The 17,878-nt window shown below is 36.3% G+C and overlaps 1 protein-coding gene across 1 annotated transcript in view; it reads right to left on the bottom strand.

Annotated features, from left to right (window-relative positions):
* The window catches only part of LOC123311362, a 1,278,848-nt gene that overhangs the window by 502,318 nt on the left and 758,652 nt on the right, over positions 1-17,878 (bottom strand). The window contains exon 19 of the mRNA XM_044895271.1: positions 16,734-16,934. Coding sequence (XP_044751206.1) covers positions 16,734-16,934 — 201 coding nt within the window. The remainder of the gene's footprint in view (positions 1-16,733; positions 16,935-17,878) is intronic.

Here is a 17,878-nt window from a genome sequence, read left to right as displayed (position 1 = left end):
AAATTCATTTTATTATGTTTTTTTAAGGTGAATCGGCCCGAAATCTTGGATCCCCCGACCTGCTAGTTTCGTATACTTCTATGACAATAGCATAATAACTCAAATTTCAACATTTTCACAGAAATTTTTGAATTTAAGGGAGAGACACATTGAAAAAATCGATAGCAATTTACCGCCTAAACTACGAGCTTGCCGAAGTTGAAACTGGTAACAATCTACTCAGTGCTTCATAATATGTATAGTTTTATGACTCAGTGTTTTTTAGAACCTGTTAAAAAAATTAAAAACTGTAAACTCGTCATCGCCTTCCAAAGGCTGTATCTTGGAAGGTCTGTCGATTTGGAAAATTTACAGGAAATACCCCCGCTTATTTTCATTAAGGAATCATCTCCCTTATTCCTTCGCATTTGTTTACAGATATCCTGTATATAGCTATATTTTATCTATGTACCTTTTTATTTTAGATAGTAGAAGTTAATCAATCATCTGTATCTCAATCATATGTATCCGAGTATGTATCTATATTATTAACTTCATTTTGAAGATTCATTATATCTTGACAAAAATATGGTTGCAATTTCAAAATATGTTGACTCGAGGCCTTCCAAAGACTTCAATATTGTTTATTTTTTCCCTTACACCCTGTATGATCTATCGAAAAATGCAAATCTGTTTTGGCGAATTCTTCATAAAATCTTACTTGTTTCGATATAATTGGTAATTTTCTTTATGATACATCACTGAAATATTTAAACCAGAGAGATGCTACAAGCTCTTAAAATTTTTGGGAAAATCCAATATTTAAACATAATCGATAATAAAAGAGATGTTTCTGAGCAAAGGATTCCTCAAAATCTTTGAGAAATCTGATTCAAGAAAAATATAAAGAGCGTTCCATTTGAAATAACACAATGTCAATTATTCGGTTTAGCCGACGTTGTTCATTTCTGTGATATTGTGAAATTTGTAGCCTTTTTTTCTCCTGATTCTGAAATAAAAATTTTCGGATTGGCTCATTGTCCTTGAATATTCATCACCATTAACATCTGAATTTTCTTATCCAAAAAATGTTTCTCTCTGGTTATTTTATTATATGCAATGATACAATACTGATTATTCGTTATACTAATAGGTAGTATTATCTATATGGATCATTTCCATAGAGAGAAGAAATATCATTATGGACAAGACTCAAATCGATTCGTTTTCAGATAGGTAATGAAATAGTTCGCCAAATTCAGAATTATAGTGTAAGCTTGAGATGAAAGAAGTTCAACGGATGCATAGATATACGCACGATGAAATATAAACAGTCATAATCCCATTCGAGAGAGCCAAGATTGGTTCTCTTTCACGTGATTCTTTCCCCTACAAAGGAATGCGATAAAAAATCGTTGAGATATGCCGCCTGGCTTGCAATAATGGAGGAGAAAACGCGCTGCGCCTCTCATTACTTAATTCCTCCGTATACTGATATTCCGCCTGTCTACATCTGCTTGCACAGTACAACGTTGCCATTTTCGGAGGTGCAAACGAGCAAAGAGTCTTTCAGAGTAATTCTCCGATATACAGCTCAGCACACTAGCGCCAGTGATATACACTCGAACTAAAAGATTGTTCAGTACATAAAGGGGGTGCGTTGTGACCTCAAAACGATTTTTTGATATGTTGGTCCCTGAAGCCTCCTGAATCTAACAAGCTAAAAAACAAGGCAAAACGTTGTCACCTCCGATTTCGGAGGTGACATCGATATATATGAGGTGAGAGCGTTAAACGAGTTACTATTTTGGAGGTGGTATTAACACTTTATAACTATATGCGGTCGAACAAATCTATATATATATATATATATATATATATATATATATATATATTTATATATATATATATATATATATATAGTTTATATATATATATATATATATCATTGCGATGTAGAATGCAGGGCAATCTGTGCAGTTGATTTTGTATATTCCACTTTGTTCTTCTTTTTTTGTTTTTGTTTCATTGTTAACTAATATCATTTTCCTGGGAAGATCAGAACCAGGAACTCTAATCGAAAGATCAGTAACTAATTCTTTGTTGAAAATAGTGCACCTATTCCATTCCGACTGCCAAAGGTCTTCTATTAATCCAAACAGGGCAACAATATTCAGCAGCCGCAAAAACCAAAGCTAGGGCTGCCGTTCGAAGAGTGGCTGCATCAGCACCTACCATCTAGTTTATGGAGGATATAATTCCTGGTTTTTAACATTAGACGCAAAAACAAAAACCAATTATCGGGAACTTGGACTTTTATTGTGGATGTTAAATTACTTTAAATCTTCGCCGACGTTTCGGACACAAAACTTGTTCCTTTATCAAGGCTAAAATGTAACAAAGTATAAATTGCAGAGTTCACCCGGAAGAGCACGGAACAGGTACCCACCTCGAATTTTCATTAATTTAACATATGAACTTTTGGAAGAATAATCATTAATTTTAAAACTTTGTAACGCATTTGGTGAAATTTTCCTCTTTCTTTCGGAAGTACGTGAACATGTGAACGGACAAAAAAGTTTTAGGTTTGAGCATAGAATAATGTTTTTTGCTTTTTCCTTTCTCAAGGTTTGTGATCCGGGTAAGCATCCGAAACCCACCCTCCCAAGCGCCATCCGCATCAACATGATTAAAACATTGTAATGTAGAAACTAAAAGGATTTGACAAACAATCCACAAATCAATATAACACACATAAACAATCAATTGGGCAACAATACAAATACAATGATGTTACATGAATCTTCAAATATAATTTCGACAAATCACAGTTATTCGAGCATTTCAAAGTTTTTTGAATATTAAAAATACACTACAACCTTCCAAAGATTAAAGAATATTAGTTCTAAACAATTTCATATTTGATGAGAAATATAGTCGAAATACCATCCACCAACCATTACTCTAAGTTGTACCATTATTGTTCATTAAACTATCATAAATTTTGCTAAGGTGTTGAGTATCCTCTCTGAAGTTAACTGTATTGTGTGCTCTGATGTGAATCATTTCACTAATTAACCTTCTGTTGTAATGTTGTTCTACGTCCAATATTGTAACCCCGCCAAAGTTAAATATGTGTCCTTCTGTGTAAGTGTGTGCCGTCAGTGCCGTCTTTTGTGTATTGCCAAATCTCTTTGAGTCAATAGTATGTTGTCTGATTCGTTCTTGTAGAAGTTGTTTTGTTTGACCTATGTAGCATTTTTGGCAATTAGAGCATTCAGTCTTATAGACCAGTTCTGATTGTTTCAAAAGAGGTGTTTTGTCCTTTAATTTGGTGTAAAACAATCTTTTGTTATCCATTTTGTTATAGAACGCAGCAGTACAATTGTGTTCTCTAAAAATTTTATTAATTTTATATGACAAAATTGGGTAGAGTACTAACTTGGAAAATTTTTTCAATGTGGTCTGTGATGATGATGTTTGTTGGTGTGGTCTGTCTGTATTGTCCTGAGTGTCAGCATTTGTTGTCATATTTGGTCTTCTTGTTTGTCGATAGTTATTGATACATGTTTTTACATAATGTATGGGATAGTTATTACTTGTCAGTATTTTTGTGACCTTTTGGAGATTTTCAAGATGATATTCTTCATTACTCAACACCACTGCTCTGTTTATTAAATTCATTGCAATGTTTTTCTTTTGTGAGGCACTGTTGTTGGAAGAGTAGTTAATATATCTTTTTGAATTTATGGGTTTCATGTACCAGTTAGTTTTGAGTTCATTTTTATCTCTGATTATCACTATGTCCAAGAAGGAAATGCTAAAATTTGTTTCTTTTTCTAAGGTAAATACAATGTTTCTGTGAAATGAGTTAAATACGTCGAGAGTTTTTTCAATTTTGTTTTTGGGAACCAAGATTAAGGTATCGTCAACATATAATTTTATCAGTGGAATTGCAAAATCCAATCTTGAGACCGCAAAATCAAACAAAGCATGCACTATCAAATTTGCGAAAGTGGTACTTTCTGGAAAACCCATTGCTGTACCTTCAATTTGTTTGTAATGAACATTGTTAAAAGGAAAACAACCACCGTCGAAGCATAAGTTAACCAAGGTCAAAAAATCATTCTTACTTAAATTAGTGAAGTTTTTTATGTAATGCCACTGTGATGCTATGGTTATGTTAACAAGTTGTTTTGGTATATTTGTAATTAATGATACTACATCTAACGAAATCAACTCATAATCTTCTGGTACTTGTACCAATTTAAGTTCTTCGACTAATGTATGAGAGTTCTTCACATTAAATCTTGATGTTGACAATACATTGCTCAATACAGGGTCTTTCACGAGGAACCCAAAAATGAAAATTTTCTATCCAAAAACCTCGAAGTTATTTTTGTTTCAGCGGAGCTCTATTTTCGATTTTTTTTTTCGAATTTTCGCGCTCAGAGAGAATTTTCCAACCAAAACTGAAAAATGTTACATCAAAATAACTTGAAATTTTTTTAGGAATCTATTTCTGCAATAAAGAAATGGTGTTCTAATTTGAAAAACGGAAGTTGACGTCATTTCCGGAAAAACCGGAGGTGCTCATGCCTTGAAAATATTTTAGAATTCATCAGCATCGTGAAATACTTATAAGTGCTGAATTTCATGAAAATAAGTTCAGTAGTTTCCCGTATAAATATGGGTGAGATTCCTCGTGAAAGACCCTGTATACCATGCCTTGAAAATATTTTAGAATTCATCAGCATCGTGAAATACTTATAAGTGCTGAATTTCATGAGAATACGTTCAGTAGTTTCCCGTATAAATATGGGTGAGGTTCCTCGTGAAAGACCCTGTATTGAGCAATGTATTGTCAACATCAAGATTTAATGTGAAGAACTCTTATACATTAGTAGAAGAACTTAAATTGGTACGAGTACCAGAAGATTATGAGTTGATTTCGTTAGATGTAGTATCATTATTTACAAATATACCAAAACAACTTGTTAACATAACCATAGCATCACAGTGGCATTACATAAAAAACTTCACTAATTTAAGTAAGAATGATTTTTTGACCTTGGTTAACTTATGCTTCGACGGTGGTTGTTTTCCTTTTAACAATGTTCATTACAAACAAATTGAAGGTACAGCAATGGGTTTTCCAGAAAGTACCAGTCTCGCAAATTTGATAGTGCATGCTTTGTTTGATTTTGCGGTCTCAAGATTGGATTTTGCAATTCCACTGATAAAATTATATGTTGACGATACCTTAATCTTGGTTTCCAAAAACAAAATTGAAGAAACTCTCGACCTATTAAACTCATTTCACAGAAACATTGTATTTACCTTAGAAAAAGGAACAAATTTTAGCATTTCCTTCTTGGACATAGTAATAATCAGAGATAAAAATGAACTCAAAACTAACTGGTACATAAAACCCATAAATTCAAATAGATGTATTAATTACTTTTCCAACCACAGTGCCTCACAAAAAAAAACATTGCAATTAATTTAATAAACAGAGCAGTGGTGTTGTGTAATGAAGAATATCATTTTGAAAATCTCCAAAAGGTCACAAAAATACTGACATGTAATAACTATCCCATACATTATGTAAAAACATGTATCAATAACTATCGACAAACAAGAAGACCAAATATGACAACAAATGCTGACACTCAGGACAATACAGACAGACCACACCAACAAACATCATCATCACAGACCACATTGAAAAAATTTTCCAAGTTAGTATTCTACCCAATTTTGTCATATAAAATTAATAAAATTTTTAGAGAACACAATTGTACTGCTGCGTTCTATAACAAAATGGATAACGAAAGATTGTTTCACACCAAATTAAAGGACAAAACACCTCTTTTGAAACAATCAGAACTGGTCTATAAGATTGAATGCTCTAATTGCCAAAAATGCTACATAGGTCAAACAAAACAACTTCTACAAGAACGAATCAGACAACATACTATTGACTCAAAGAGATTTGACAATACACAAAGGACGGCACTGACGGCACACACTCACACAGAAGGACACAGATTTGACTTTGGCGGGGTTACAATATTGGACGTAGAACAACATTACAACTGAAGGTTAATTAGTGAAATGATTCACATCAGAGCACACAATACAGTTAACTTCAGAGAGGATACTCAACACCTTAGCAAAATTTATGATAGTTTAATGAACAATAATGGTAGAACTTATAGTAATGGTTGGTGGATGGTATTTTCACTATATTTCTCATCAAAAATGAAATTGTTTAAAGTTAATATTCTTTAATCTTTGGAAGGTTGTAGTGCTGTAATATATTTTTAATATTTTTAATATTCAAAAAACTTTGAAATGCTCGAATAACTGTGATCTGTCGAAATTTTATTTGAAGATTTATGCAACATCATTGTATTTGTATTGTTGCCCAATTGATTGTTCATGTGTGTTATATTGATTTGTGGATTGTTTGTCAAATCCTTTTAGTTTCTACATTACAATGTTTCAATCATGTTGATGCGGATGGCGCTTGGGAGGGCGGGTTTCGGATGCCTACCCGGATCACAAACCTTGAGAAAGGAAAAAGCAAAAAAACATTATTCTATGCTCCAACCTAAAACTTTTTTGTCTGTTCACATGTTCACTTACTTCCGAAAGAAAGAGGAAAATTTCACCAAATGCGTTACAAAGTTTAAAAATTAATGATTATTCTTCCAAAAGTGCATACATATGTTAAATTAATGAAAATTCGAGGTGGGTACCTGTTCCGTGCTCTTCCAGGTGAACTCTGCAATTTATACTTTGTTACATTTTAGCCTTGATAAAGGAACAAGTTTTGTGTCCGAAACGTCGGCGAAGATTTAAAGTAATTTAACATCCATAATAAAAGTCCAAATTCCCGATAATTGGTTTTTGTTATTGACAACATGGACGAAAATCCTGATACAGATTAGACGCAAATTTTCCAAATGGGCTTTGAAATTCAGTGAGGAATCCAGCTTAACTCCTAGATATTTCGGATTGAAGTTATGTTCCAAAAGAGAATTACCGAAAACTACACTCAATTTTCAGCGCAAACGCCACTCGAAAAAGTAATTCCTCAAAATTTCTAAATCCGTAGATAAATTATTCTCTATGCATCTTAAATCAGAAAAGCGAGGTCAATATCATCAGCGTAAATAAATTCTTCAGAAGAAGTCGTAGGGATATCACACAGATATAAATTGAGAAGAAGAGGTGCTAAAACTGATCCTTGTGGAAGACCGTTATTCAAAGTTTTGAAATTACTACTGTTATCATCTACAAAAACACGAAACCTTCTATCTGACAGCATGTTTTCCAGTAAGCGAACCATCTTTCCACACTTCATATGAGTATAAAGTTTTAAAATCAAACCATCCTTCCATACTGTGTCATAAGCGGCCGATAAATCTACCAATGCTGCTCCTGTTTTCAATTTATTATTGAAAAATTTCAAACAGAAGAACCACACCTCTCATGATGAGGAGAGGGGGACAGTGTGGGGATTGTCACTCTCCTGAGCTCAATACCCACTAAAAACCGCTGCTTCTTGATTGGTACCGGGCATTTGCCTATAAACCGTTCATCACTTAATCAGTTTTCATCAGTCGAGAGCGAGAAGTCGAAGCGAGTAGACATGTTGAGTGATTTTTTGATTACACGAGTTTTGTGAATGGGTTTTGTTGTGTTGTGTTGTGTTTTATACAGTCCAGATCAAATCGATCGATGTTTGTGCAAATCACATCAGGTGAGACTTTTTCTATATAATAATTGGTGATTTTCGTTCTTTTCTCCCTCATTGATATTTACCACCTTTGCAAAAAACTAAAAAACGTTTTGCCATGTCGGAGACCTCAGATTATGAGGGTTCCTACATGGGAGCCTCAGAAGAAGTCGATGACTTCAGCGAGAATGAGTCTGAAGGACACACTACTTTACGAGAGGATAACGAGCAAATGAAAACTCAAATCGCGAAACCGAATGCAACAGTCCGCCAATTGATTTGAACTCCGCCTAACGAAAGGAGAAATAAATGAGCTTTCAGCGCCGAAACCCCCTACATTTGCCGAAATTGCGAGTTCGGCAGCGAAAAATAATGTCACTTCTGACATTAAGAGGAATCAAGCAACGCTGATTGCTAAACCTCAAAATGCGCCCCCCTCTAAACGCGCGCGTAAAGACAGCTCTTCGTCAGACGAGGAAAATACCAAAAAAGCTAGTGCCTAGAAAAGACAGAATCCCACCCATCACGATGATAGGCACCTCAGATTGGGTAGAGATTTCTAGAGCACTCTACTCCAAGAAATTCAATTATAGCCGCGCAACCGTACTTAAAGACGGTATTGGAATCATCCCGTGAACTGTAGATGATTATAGAAAAATTACCAAATTTTCCGAACACCATGGTAAAGAAATTTTTACCTATCAAATGGAGGAAGAGAAGAAGATATATGCCGCCATTAAGCATTTACCAATCGACGCTGATATTGCGTTGATTAAGGACGACCTGATATTCCAGGTAATATCAGACGCTGAGGTGTCCAGAATGACATCGTACAAGACGAAGAAGCCCATACCTGTCTACCTGGTTGAAACCCAGAAAAAGGAAATCTTCGAAGTGAAGCGACTCTACAATCTATGTATTGTGGTTGAACAGAAAAAGAGGCCTGAAAGTCCAAGCCAGTGCTTTAGGTGCCAAAGGTACGGACATGCACAGAACAAATGCTCCTTCTCGTGGAGATGCGTGAAGTGCTCAGGAAGCAATAGCAGCAATGACTGCACACTCACCAGAAAAGGTGAAGAGAGGAATGCCACATGCGTCTTATGTGGAGAAGAGGGCCATCCTGCCAGCTACAAAGGATGTAGCGAGTTCAAGCTGGTGACCAGAAAGAAGAATTCCCGAAAACCAGCTGAACAGAAAAAGCCGGTAATTAAAACTAAAACTACTGTTCAGAAAATTCAGGAAGTAGCGGAGGCCAAACCTACAGAACAGAAAAAGAAGGAGGAGACTCCAAAACCAGTTCTGAAAAAAGTAGAACTGAAGAAGCCTCCAATGACACAGACTGTGAATAGTCAAAAGGGGAATAAGTCTACTGTCGGCGTTAGGAGAAGTAGTAGAAAGAATTATCGCCACGAGGCTAAATGAGGAAACCGAAAATCTGAAACTAATACCACCAAAACAGTTCGGATTCAGAAGAGAGCATTCAACAGAGCAACAATTGTTAAGGCTCACAGAATACATTACAGGGGGATTCCAAGATAAACAAACTACAGGTCTTGTTTTATTAGACGTCGCCAGAGCATTCCACAGAGTATGGCATGATGGATTAATATGTAAGATGAGATGTGCTGGATATTCGATCAAAATATGCAAGTTGATCAGGAATTATCTCCAAAAGAGAAGATTTTACGTGAAAGTGGGAGTAGAATACTCCTAAACAAGAGATATAGAGGCTGGAGTACCCCGAGGATCAGTTCTTGGGCCACTTCTGTACAACATTTACATCCACGATATTCCGAAAAATCCAAGAACCATGCTAACGTTATATTCTGACGACACAGGAATAGCAACTCGGCACCGCAACCCAGAAGTAATAGAACGAGTTCTACAAGAAACGATTGACGAAACAAATGACTGGTTTATAAGGTGGAAAATCAAGCTCAATGGACAAAAGAGCCAAGCATTATTACAACAGAAGAAAAGACTGCGACCCACAACGAATCTAGAAGTTGACGGCGAAGAAATCGACTGGAAAAATGAAGCCAAATATTTAGGAATCGCTTGACAAATGACTTACTTGGAAAAGTCATATCAAACAAGCAATCGACAAAACGAAAGCAGCGATGAATAGACTCTACCCTCTGATAGGAAGAAGAAGCCACATGTCAACGAGACAAAATAAAAAAAATATAAGATAATCAAAGCCGTTGCTAGGCCTCAACTGACTTATGGATCAGTTGCCTGGGGTTTCGCGGCAAAGAGCCATATCAAAAGAATTCAGGCCACTGAAAACAAGCTGCTTTGATGTGCAATAGATGCACCTTGGTTTGTCAGGAATAGACAGATTTATAGGGACCCAAAATGGGAAATCATAATGGAATTCATGAACAGAAAAGCAGAGAAATTATTCGAAACAGCGAAAAACCATCCGAATCAAGAACTCAGGAGGCTAGTGGACTACGACCCAGAGGAAGACAAAAGGAGAATGCGAATTTACCGAAGGAGACCAATATATCAATTAAAAAGAGATTAAAATAAGAACAGAAACTCATTGAAAACTCCAATAAAGTGTTATCCAATAGAGGATAAACACATAAATCCCAGCACGAAAGTGTGCGAGAAGAAAACCGACTAAGTGATGAACGGTTTATAGGCAAATGCCAGGAACCAAAATTCAAGAAGCAGTTAAGGGTTTTTAGTGGGTCTCGAGCTCAGGAGAATCAGAAACCCCACACTTGTTCCACCTCAGGAGAGGGTGGTTCGTCTGACTTGCAGATTTTTCCCCTCCTACACCAAAAAAAAAAAAAAGTTTTCATCATGCATTCATGCACACTATAGTGTTGGGAATTTGTGTTTATCCTCTTTTGGATAACACTTCATTGGATTGTTTCAATAAGTTTCTGTTCTTATTTTAATATCTCTTTGATTGAACTCTTAGTCTCCGTCTGAATATTCGCATTCTTCTTCTGTCTTTCTCTGTGTTGTAGTCCACTAGTCTCAGTTCTTGACTCGGATCATTTTTCGCTGTTTCAAATAATTTCTCTGTTTTCCTATTCATATATTCAATTATAGTTTTCCGTTTTGAGTCCCAATAAATCTTTATATTCCTGACAAACCCAGGTGCATCTATTGCACAGTGGCAGGAATTCTTTTTATATGGGTCTTAGCTGCGAAGTCCCACGCAACTAATCTATAATTCAGTCGATGATTAGCAATGGTTTCAATAATTTTAAATTTTATTTCTTTCGACATGTGACTCGACCCCCTGGTCTCTAATAGGTCATCGCTGCTTTCATTTTGTCGATATCTTATTTGATATGACTTTTCCAAATCAGTCCTTTGTCAAGCGTAATACCGAAAGATTTAGCTCAATATTCAAAAACGATTTCTTCTCTATCAATTTCTAGATTATAGTTGTGGTTCGCAGTTTTCCGTTCTGAAGTGGTATAGCTTGGCTCTTTTGCCCGAAATTTGATTTTCCACTTTATGCACCAGTCATTTGTTTCGTCAACCGCTTCTTGTAAAATACGTTCTATGACTTCTGGGTTGCGGTGTCGAGTTGCTATACCAGTGTCGTCAGCATATAACGTTAACATGGTTCTGACCCTTTGGGCACACCAGCCTCCGTATCTCTTATTATTCAGCATTCCCCTTTCACTTTCACGTAAAAACTTTCATTTTTCAGATAATTTTTGATCAACTTGCATAGTTTGATCCAATGTCTAGCAAATCTCATCTTATATATTGATCCTTCATGCTTTACTTTGTCGAATGCTTTATTTAGTTCTAGAATTCTCTTGTTCCATCTGCTTATTCTCAAGTCTTTCAGGGCATTTTTCAGAACCAGGCTATGACGGTTGAGGTTTCTTTTGTTTATCTCGTTTTTATTCGTCCAGTATATTATTTTAAGTCTTCATTTATTTCTCTGTGCGCATCGCCATGTGGATGACTAGGTGCTGGTCTCTCTACTTCCTCCGTGCTTTTTTCACAGGCTGTCAATATAATCAATTCATTGTATCAACTGTATTTTCCAGATCCTCTGGTTTACTTATTGATGGGATTTGTATTATTTCTGACTATATTAAATCGATATATTCAGCCCAATAAGTGTATTTTCTTTTTTCTATGAGTTCTTCTCTTGGCTTTTCAGCAGTTGTCAATTTCACGGGGTTGTGGTTTGAGGTTCCATCTTCCAACGTTTCAACCGAGATCTCTGAAGAGATATTCTTCAAAATCGCGATATCGATTACAACAGGTTTTTCTGTACCATATGCGAAATATGTTGGTAACTCTGGTTCAATTACTATGGCATTTTGTTTTTCGGCGAAGTTTTATTGCCGTTTCTGTTCTCTGTTCTGCTGTTCCATTCTGGAGATTTACAGTTAACATATTTTTTATCTCTTCTTGCAATATATTGTTTGGAGGTCGCTTGAATGTCGAGGTGATCTCGACTCTTTGTCATTTCGGCAACAATCGTCACTGTTTCAGTTTGTGTTTCGTAGGATCTATGTACTTTTGAAATAGTGTTCCAAATATTTTCTCACCAATATCGCTGCTCCCCCCCTACTGGTTGGAATCATGTCATAACTGAATATTTTATAGTTCAAGAAATTCAATCATCTGTTTTGATTGATTTTCATAGGGCTATAGTAATAGGTTGTCCCTGTGATATTATTTCTTTCGTCTCTTTCGTCTTCGAGTGTTGACCCCGTTTATGTTCCAGGAAACAATCTTGAGGGATTTTTTCCAATTTTCCAATTCAATATAATGAATTGGAGCTTTTTCTCAATATCACTTTCAAGTTTCATTATTATTTTGTTGAAAATTTTTCCGTGAAAATATCCAAATCATCGACTGATTTAGATATTTTTCTCTTTTCTTGTTGACATTTCACAGTCGTTTTCATTTGGGGCTTTTTCTGTTGCTCCTTGTTCCGGGCAAGTTTAAAATATTCCTTCTTTTTTTCTTGTTCTGCTGGTTTTACCTTTACAACTTACTGTTTTTCGTGCAGGTGTTATACTTACAACGATTTTTTCTGTTGTGCAGGTTTTTGGGCGTTCTTCGTCTTTTTGGTCACCAGCTTGAATTCGCTGCATCCTTTGTAACTTGATGGGTGACCTTCTCCTCGACATTAAACTCATGTGGCGTTTCTCTCTTCATCTTGTCTGATGAGTTCACAGTCTTTACTACTATGGTTTCCCGAACACTTCACACATCTCCACTGAAAGGGGCATTCGTTTCGTGCGTGTCCGTACCGTATCTTTCTTCTGAGTTTTGACCAGATTTAAAGGTATAGGCTTTTTTGTTTTATTCGATGTCATCCTTGACACTTCCGCGTCTGATATTTCCTGGAATATCAAGGTCGTTGTTGATCTACTGGATATCTGCGCCTGTTGGCAGATGCCTTATGACGGCGTAAATCATCTTTTATTCCTCCATCTCGTAAGTGAAATATTCTTTACCATATTGGTAGAAGAATTACTTGATATTTCTTATAGCTATCTGCAGATGAAGCAATAATCCTTATTCTGGTGGCTTTAATTATTTCAAGATCTCTACCTAATGATGTACCCACTTAATTTACCTTCTTGATGCTTTTCTCTTCTGACGAGGAGCTTTATTTATTTACTCGCGCGTTTCGAGTGTTTGCAACCGGCGTTCCTACATTATCCTTATTATCCGAAAGGTTAACCTCCTGCGAATGTGCGAAGGGAAATCTTAAGAGCTTCTGAGCCTTGTCAGCTCGTCATTTTCATAATCGCTGAGTTAGTCGACTTCCTCGGTCGATTCCATGGAATCCTTCATCATCTGAGGTCTACGTACGACATAGTGAAACGAATTTATTTTCTCATAAGGACGATTTAAAACAATAAAAGAAAGAAAGGGAACGAAGTAATCTCTTCTGATGTCTTTTGTAGAACCAACCATCTTGGAGAGGATGTGGACTCTATACAAAACAACACCAACTTTGTAAATTATCTAACAATATCGGTATGCCGTTAACTTCACCTGTGGGTAGGAGAAGTCTATATTCTTTATAACGTTGATTACAGTGCGAGACGTTGAAGTGAGTAGACGTGTTGAGTGATCTTTCGAGCACACGACAAAGGAGTTTGATTGAATACTGATTATTCGAGTGAGTTTTGTGAATGAGTTTTGTTGTGTTGTTTTGTATACAGTACACATCAAAAGACCGTTGGTTGTGCACATCACATCAGGTGAGGCTTTTTCTATATAATAATTGGATATTTTTGTTTTGTTCTCTGTTTTTGCTATTTATCGCCATTGTAAACAACTAAAAACGTTAAGCCATGTCGGAGACCTCAGATAATGAGAATATGGAACATGAAAGCTTCCGAAGAAGTCGATGACTTCAGTGGAAATGAGTCTGAAGTACAGACTACCTTGATTAATGAACTCCGCCTAGCGAACGAAGAAATAAATAAGCTTTCAGCGCCGAAACCCCCTACATTTGCCGAAAATTCGAGTTCGGCAGCGAGAAACAATGTCACTTCAGACATTTAGAGAAATCAAGCAACGCTGAATACTAAACCTCAAAACGCGCCCCCATCTAAACGCGCGCGTGAAGACAGCTCCTCGTCAGACCAGGAAAATACCAAAAAAGCGCCCAGAGTGCCTATAAAGGACAAAATCCAACCCATCACGATGATGGGCACCTTCCAGGGAATATCAGACGCTGAAGCATCCAGAATGACATCGAACAAGATGAAGAAGCCTATACTTCTCTACCTGGTTAAAACCCAGAAAAAGGAAATCTTCGAAGTGAAGCGTGTGAAGTGCTCAGGAATCCATAGCAGCAATGACTGCACACTCACCAGAAAAGGTGAAAGGAGAAATGCCACATGCGTCTTATGTGGAGAAAAGGGCCATCCAGCTAGCTACAAAGGATGTAGCGAGTTCAAGCTGGTGACCAGAAAGAAGAATTCCCGAAAACCAGCTGAACAGAAAAAGCCGGTAACAAAAACAAAAACTACTGTTCTAAAAATTCAGGAAGTAGCGAAGGCCAAACCTACAGAACAGGAAAAGAAGGAGGAGACTCCAAAACCAGTTCTGAAAAAAGTAGAACTGAAGAAGCCTCCAATGACACAGAGTGTGAATAGTCAACAGGAGAAGAAGAAGATATCTGAATCAGCCGATGATTAAGATATTTTCACGGAAAAAATTTTCAACAAGATAATGTTGCAAATTGAAAGGGAAATGGAGAAAAGCTCCAAGCATTATTCATTAAACTTACGGATATTAGGAAGGAATCCCTCAAGATAATCTCCTGTAACATAAACGGTATCAACACTCGGAAAGCCGAGATAGAAGAAATAATAAGAGAGACAACTTTATATTATAACCCTACAGGTAACAAGAATAAACCGGAACAGACGACTGAATTTCATGAATTATGAAACATATAGATGCGACAGAATTACAAACACCGAAGGGGGAGTAGTAATATTGGTGAAAACAGATCTGAAACACTACTTCAAAAGTAGATCCGACGAATTACAAGAGGAAAAAGAAACAGTGACGGTTGTAACCGGATTAAATCGACATATTGTCGAAATTACCTCGGCATATAAGCGACCACAGACGAATTTATTGGAATAAGGCATAAACAACATGTTGGAAGGAACAAACCCGTTAATCTAAAAACTCAAGGATTTCGCCGAAAATAAAAATGCCATAGTGATTGGTCCGGAGTTACCGACATATCTTGCCTTTGGTTTAGGAATACCAGATATAATGATGGAAATAAGAGAATCTACCAATTGGGATAAATACAGCCATTTAATACAATCGGAAATAACAGAAATCCCAACAATAGGCATTCCAGAGCATCTGGAATGTGCGGTTGATAAACTAGAAGAGATTATATTAAAGGCTCACGAAAACGGCACGAAAAGAGTAAAGAGACCAGCACCAAGTTATCCACATGGCGTACGCCCAAAAAAGTAAAAGATCTTATACGAGAAAATCGAAGACTCAGAAGAATATATCGGATGAATGAAGATGATCTGAACAAAAGGAACTTCAACCGCCATAGCAAGTTCTGAAAAATGCCCTGAAAGATCTAAGAACGAAATATCTAAGAAAAAGCAGATGAAACAAAAGGGTTCAAGAACTAAATACAATTGATCATTCTGCATAGAGAATGCAAAAAAGGCTACGAGCATAAAATACTAAAATTCTACCCATACACGGATAAAGGAGAATGGCATATACCAATATTGATAAGGCAGAAGCATTGGCGCACTCGATCGAGTATAATTACATGGTAGACGACGATAATAAAGATTTGAAAGAACTGGTTGAAGAAAATGAAGAAGAAGTTGATGGATTACCTGCTGAAATAGTCAAACCAACATCGGCAAATGAAATCAGGGAAATATTTAGAAGTTTGAAGAGGAAAGCTCCCGGAAGCGATTAAATAACGAATGTTATGTTAAACAAATTACCCAGAAAAGGTATAGATGTTTAACAAATATCACGAATGGAATTATGAGAACAGAACACTACCCGAAAAGATAGAAAGAACAGAAGAAGTTCCCACAAAACTACAGACCGATAAATCTACTGTCGGCGTTAAGAAAAGTAGTAGAAGGAATTATAGCCACGAGGCAAAATGAGGAAACCCAAATCTGAAACTTATACCGCCGGAACACCATGGCATGGAACAAAGATGGGGAAACTTGCTTCCTATATTGTGATAATACAGTTTCCAAATAACACAAAATACTTTTCATGGTAGCTGATTTATATCATTTCAAGAGGGACATGAAAAGTCTCCAAGTTGCACAAGTGCTTAGGGACCTACATAACTAATAAATAAGGTTGATTCAATATTTTGGTGGTGATCGTTTCGGCTGTTTTTTTTTTCTGAAAGAAAATGGATAAATATTCATTTCATGAATCTGTGATGCTCATACCTCTCATTTTCTTTCTACTATCGTAAGCTGAAAAATAATCTACTGAGAAGATAAATAGTAGCTTTTCATACCTGCATTGATCTCCGGCTTGATCCGCTGTTAGATCTTGACAACATGGGCAACCTTCTTTTTGTCGCCCCTCGTCCTGCTAGCAAATTATTGAGTAAAGAAGGACTTCTGGCACAAATGAAAGCATGGAAAGACGATACTGTGAATACTCCAAGTTTGTTCAATATGTTTTTCGTTGGTCTTGAGACGTAGGTTAAAAGGGACTGGAAGAAAGAAAACGGGTATCAGAAAGAATAAATGCAGAATTTTTATTCAAAGAAAAACTGTCAAGGTTACTTTTTGGCAACTATTGGATTTATAATTTTTTCCAAATAAGCTGACAAATTTGCAGTTGAAATTCATCAGAATATTATGATGAGGCCCCGAGACTTTAAATGGGGCAACGTTGGATGAAGAGCGGCAGTGAAAACTACCTCTAATAAAACCTTAAGGCGGAAACAGATTGCTGTCACGTCACGTGAGCTCATGTGATATCATGTGTGGAATTCTTCGAAGTATGTGGAATTACAGTCTTAAGACGTGACGTGAATTCCCATGGTAACACGTGAGCTTGAGTGACGTGAATTTCCATTATAACACTTGAGCTCAAGTGCCTCAATTGACAAGATATAGCAATCTGTTTCCGCCATTAGATATGCTCCACATACTTATAATTCATTCAAGAATGATTGACATCCCACTAGGCCCTGAAAGTCCAGAAGTAGTTTAATATCTAGTTACAAAAGAGATATTCAGTAATTTCTGTGGTTTCAAACACAGAACTGGAATATAAGAATATGACCTAGAAAAGAGAAAATATTCAAATTCAGAGTATATCAATCATCATTGAAAATCGATACAATTATGTATCCAATATATTCAATTAAAAAAAAACAAAACACCAGTACTAAATTCGAATTATCTTCGGTCAGTGCATAGATTCACATATAATAGGTCTATAAATCACTGTCTATTTTTACCATCCTGATTTCCACAACACAAAATCTTAACTTATGGGCTACTTTCAACTTGAATTCGATTTTCCATAGCCACCCGGGATGTCAATCATTTTTGAATGGACTATAGTCGTCGTTTGAAGTATTCATTTTTGATATGAAATATCTCAAGGAATTCATTTTTGATTTTGTTCTCAAATGCGACAATTATG

The sequence above is a fragment of the Coccinella septempunctata genome, chromosome 4 (genome assembly GCF_907165205.1).
Source record: "Coccinella septempunctata chromosome 4, icCocSept1.1, whole genome shotgun sequence".
Taxonomy (NCBI): Eukaryota; Metazoa; Arthropoda; class Insecta; order Coleoptera; family Coccinellidae; genus Coccinella; species Coccinella septempunctata.
Note: the sequence above shows the minus strand (reverse complement) of the source record. Positions and strands in the feature narration are given on the sequence as shown.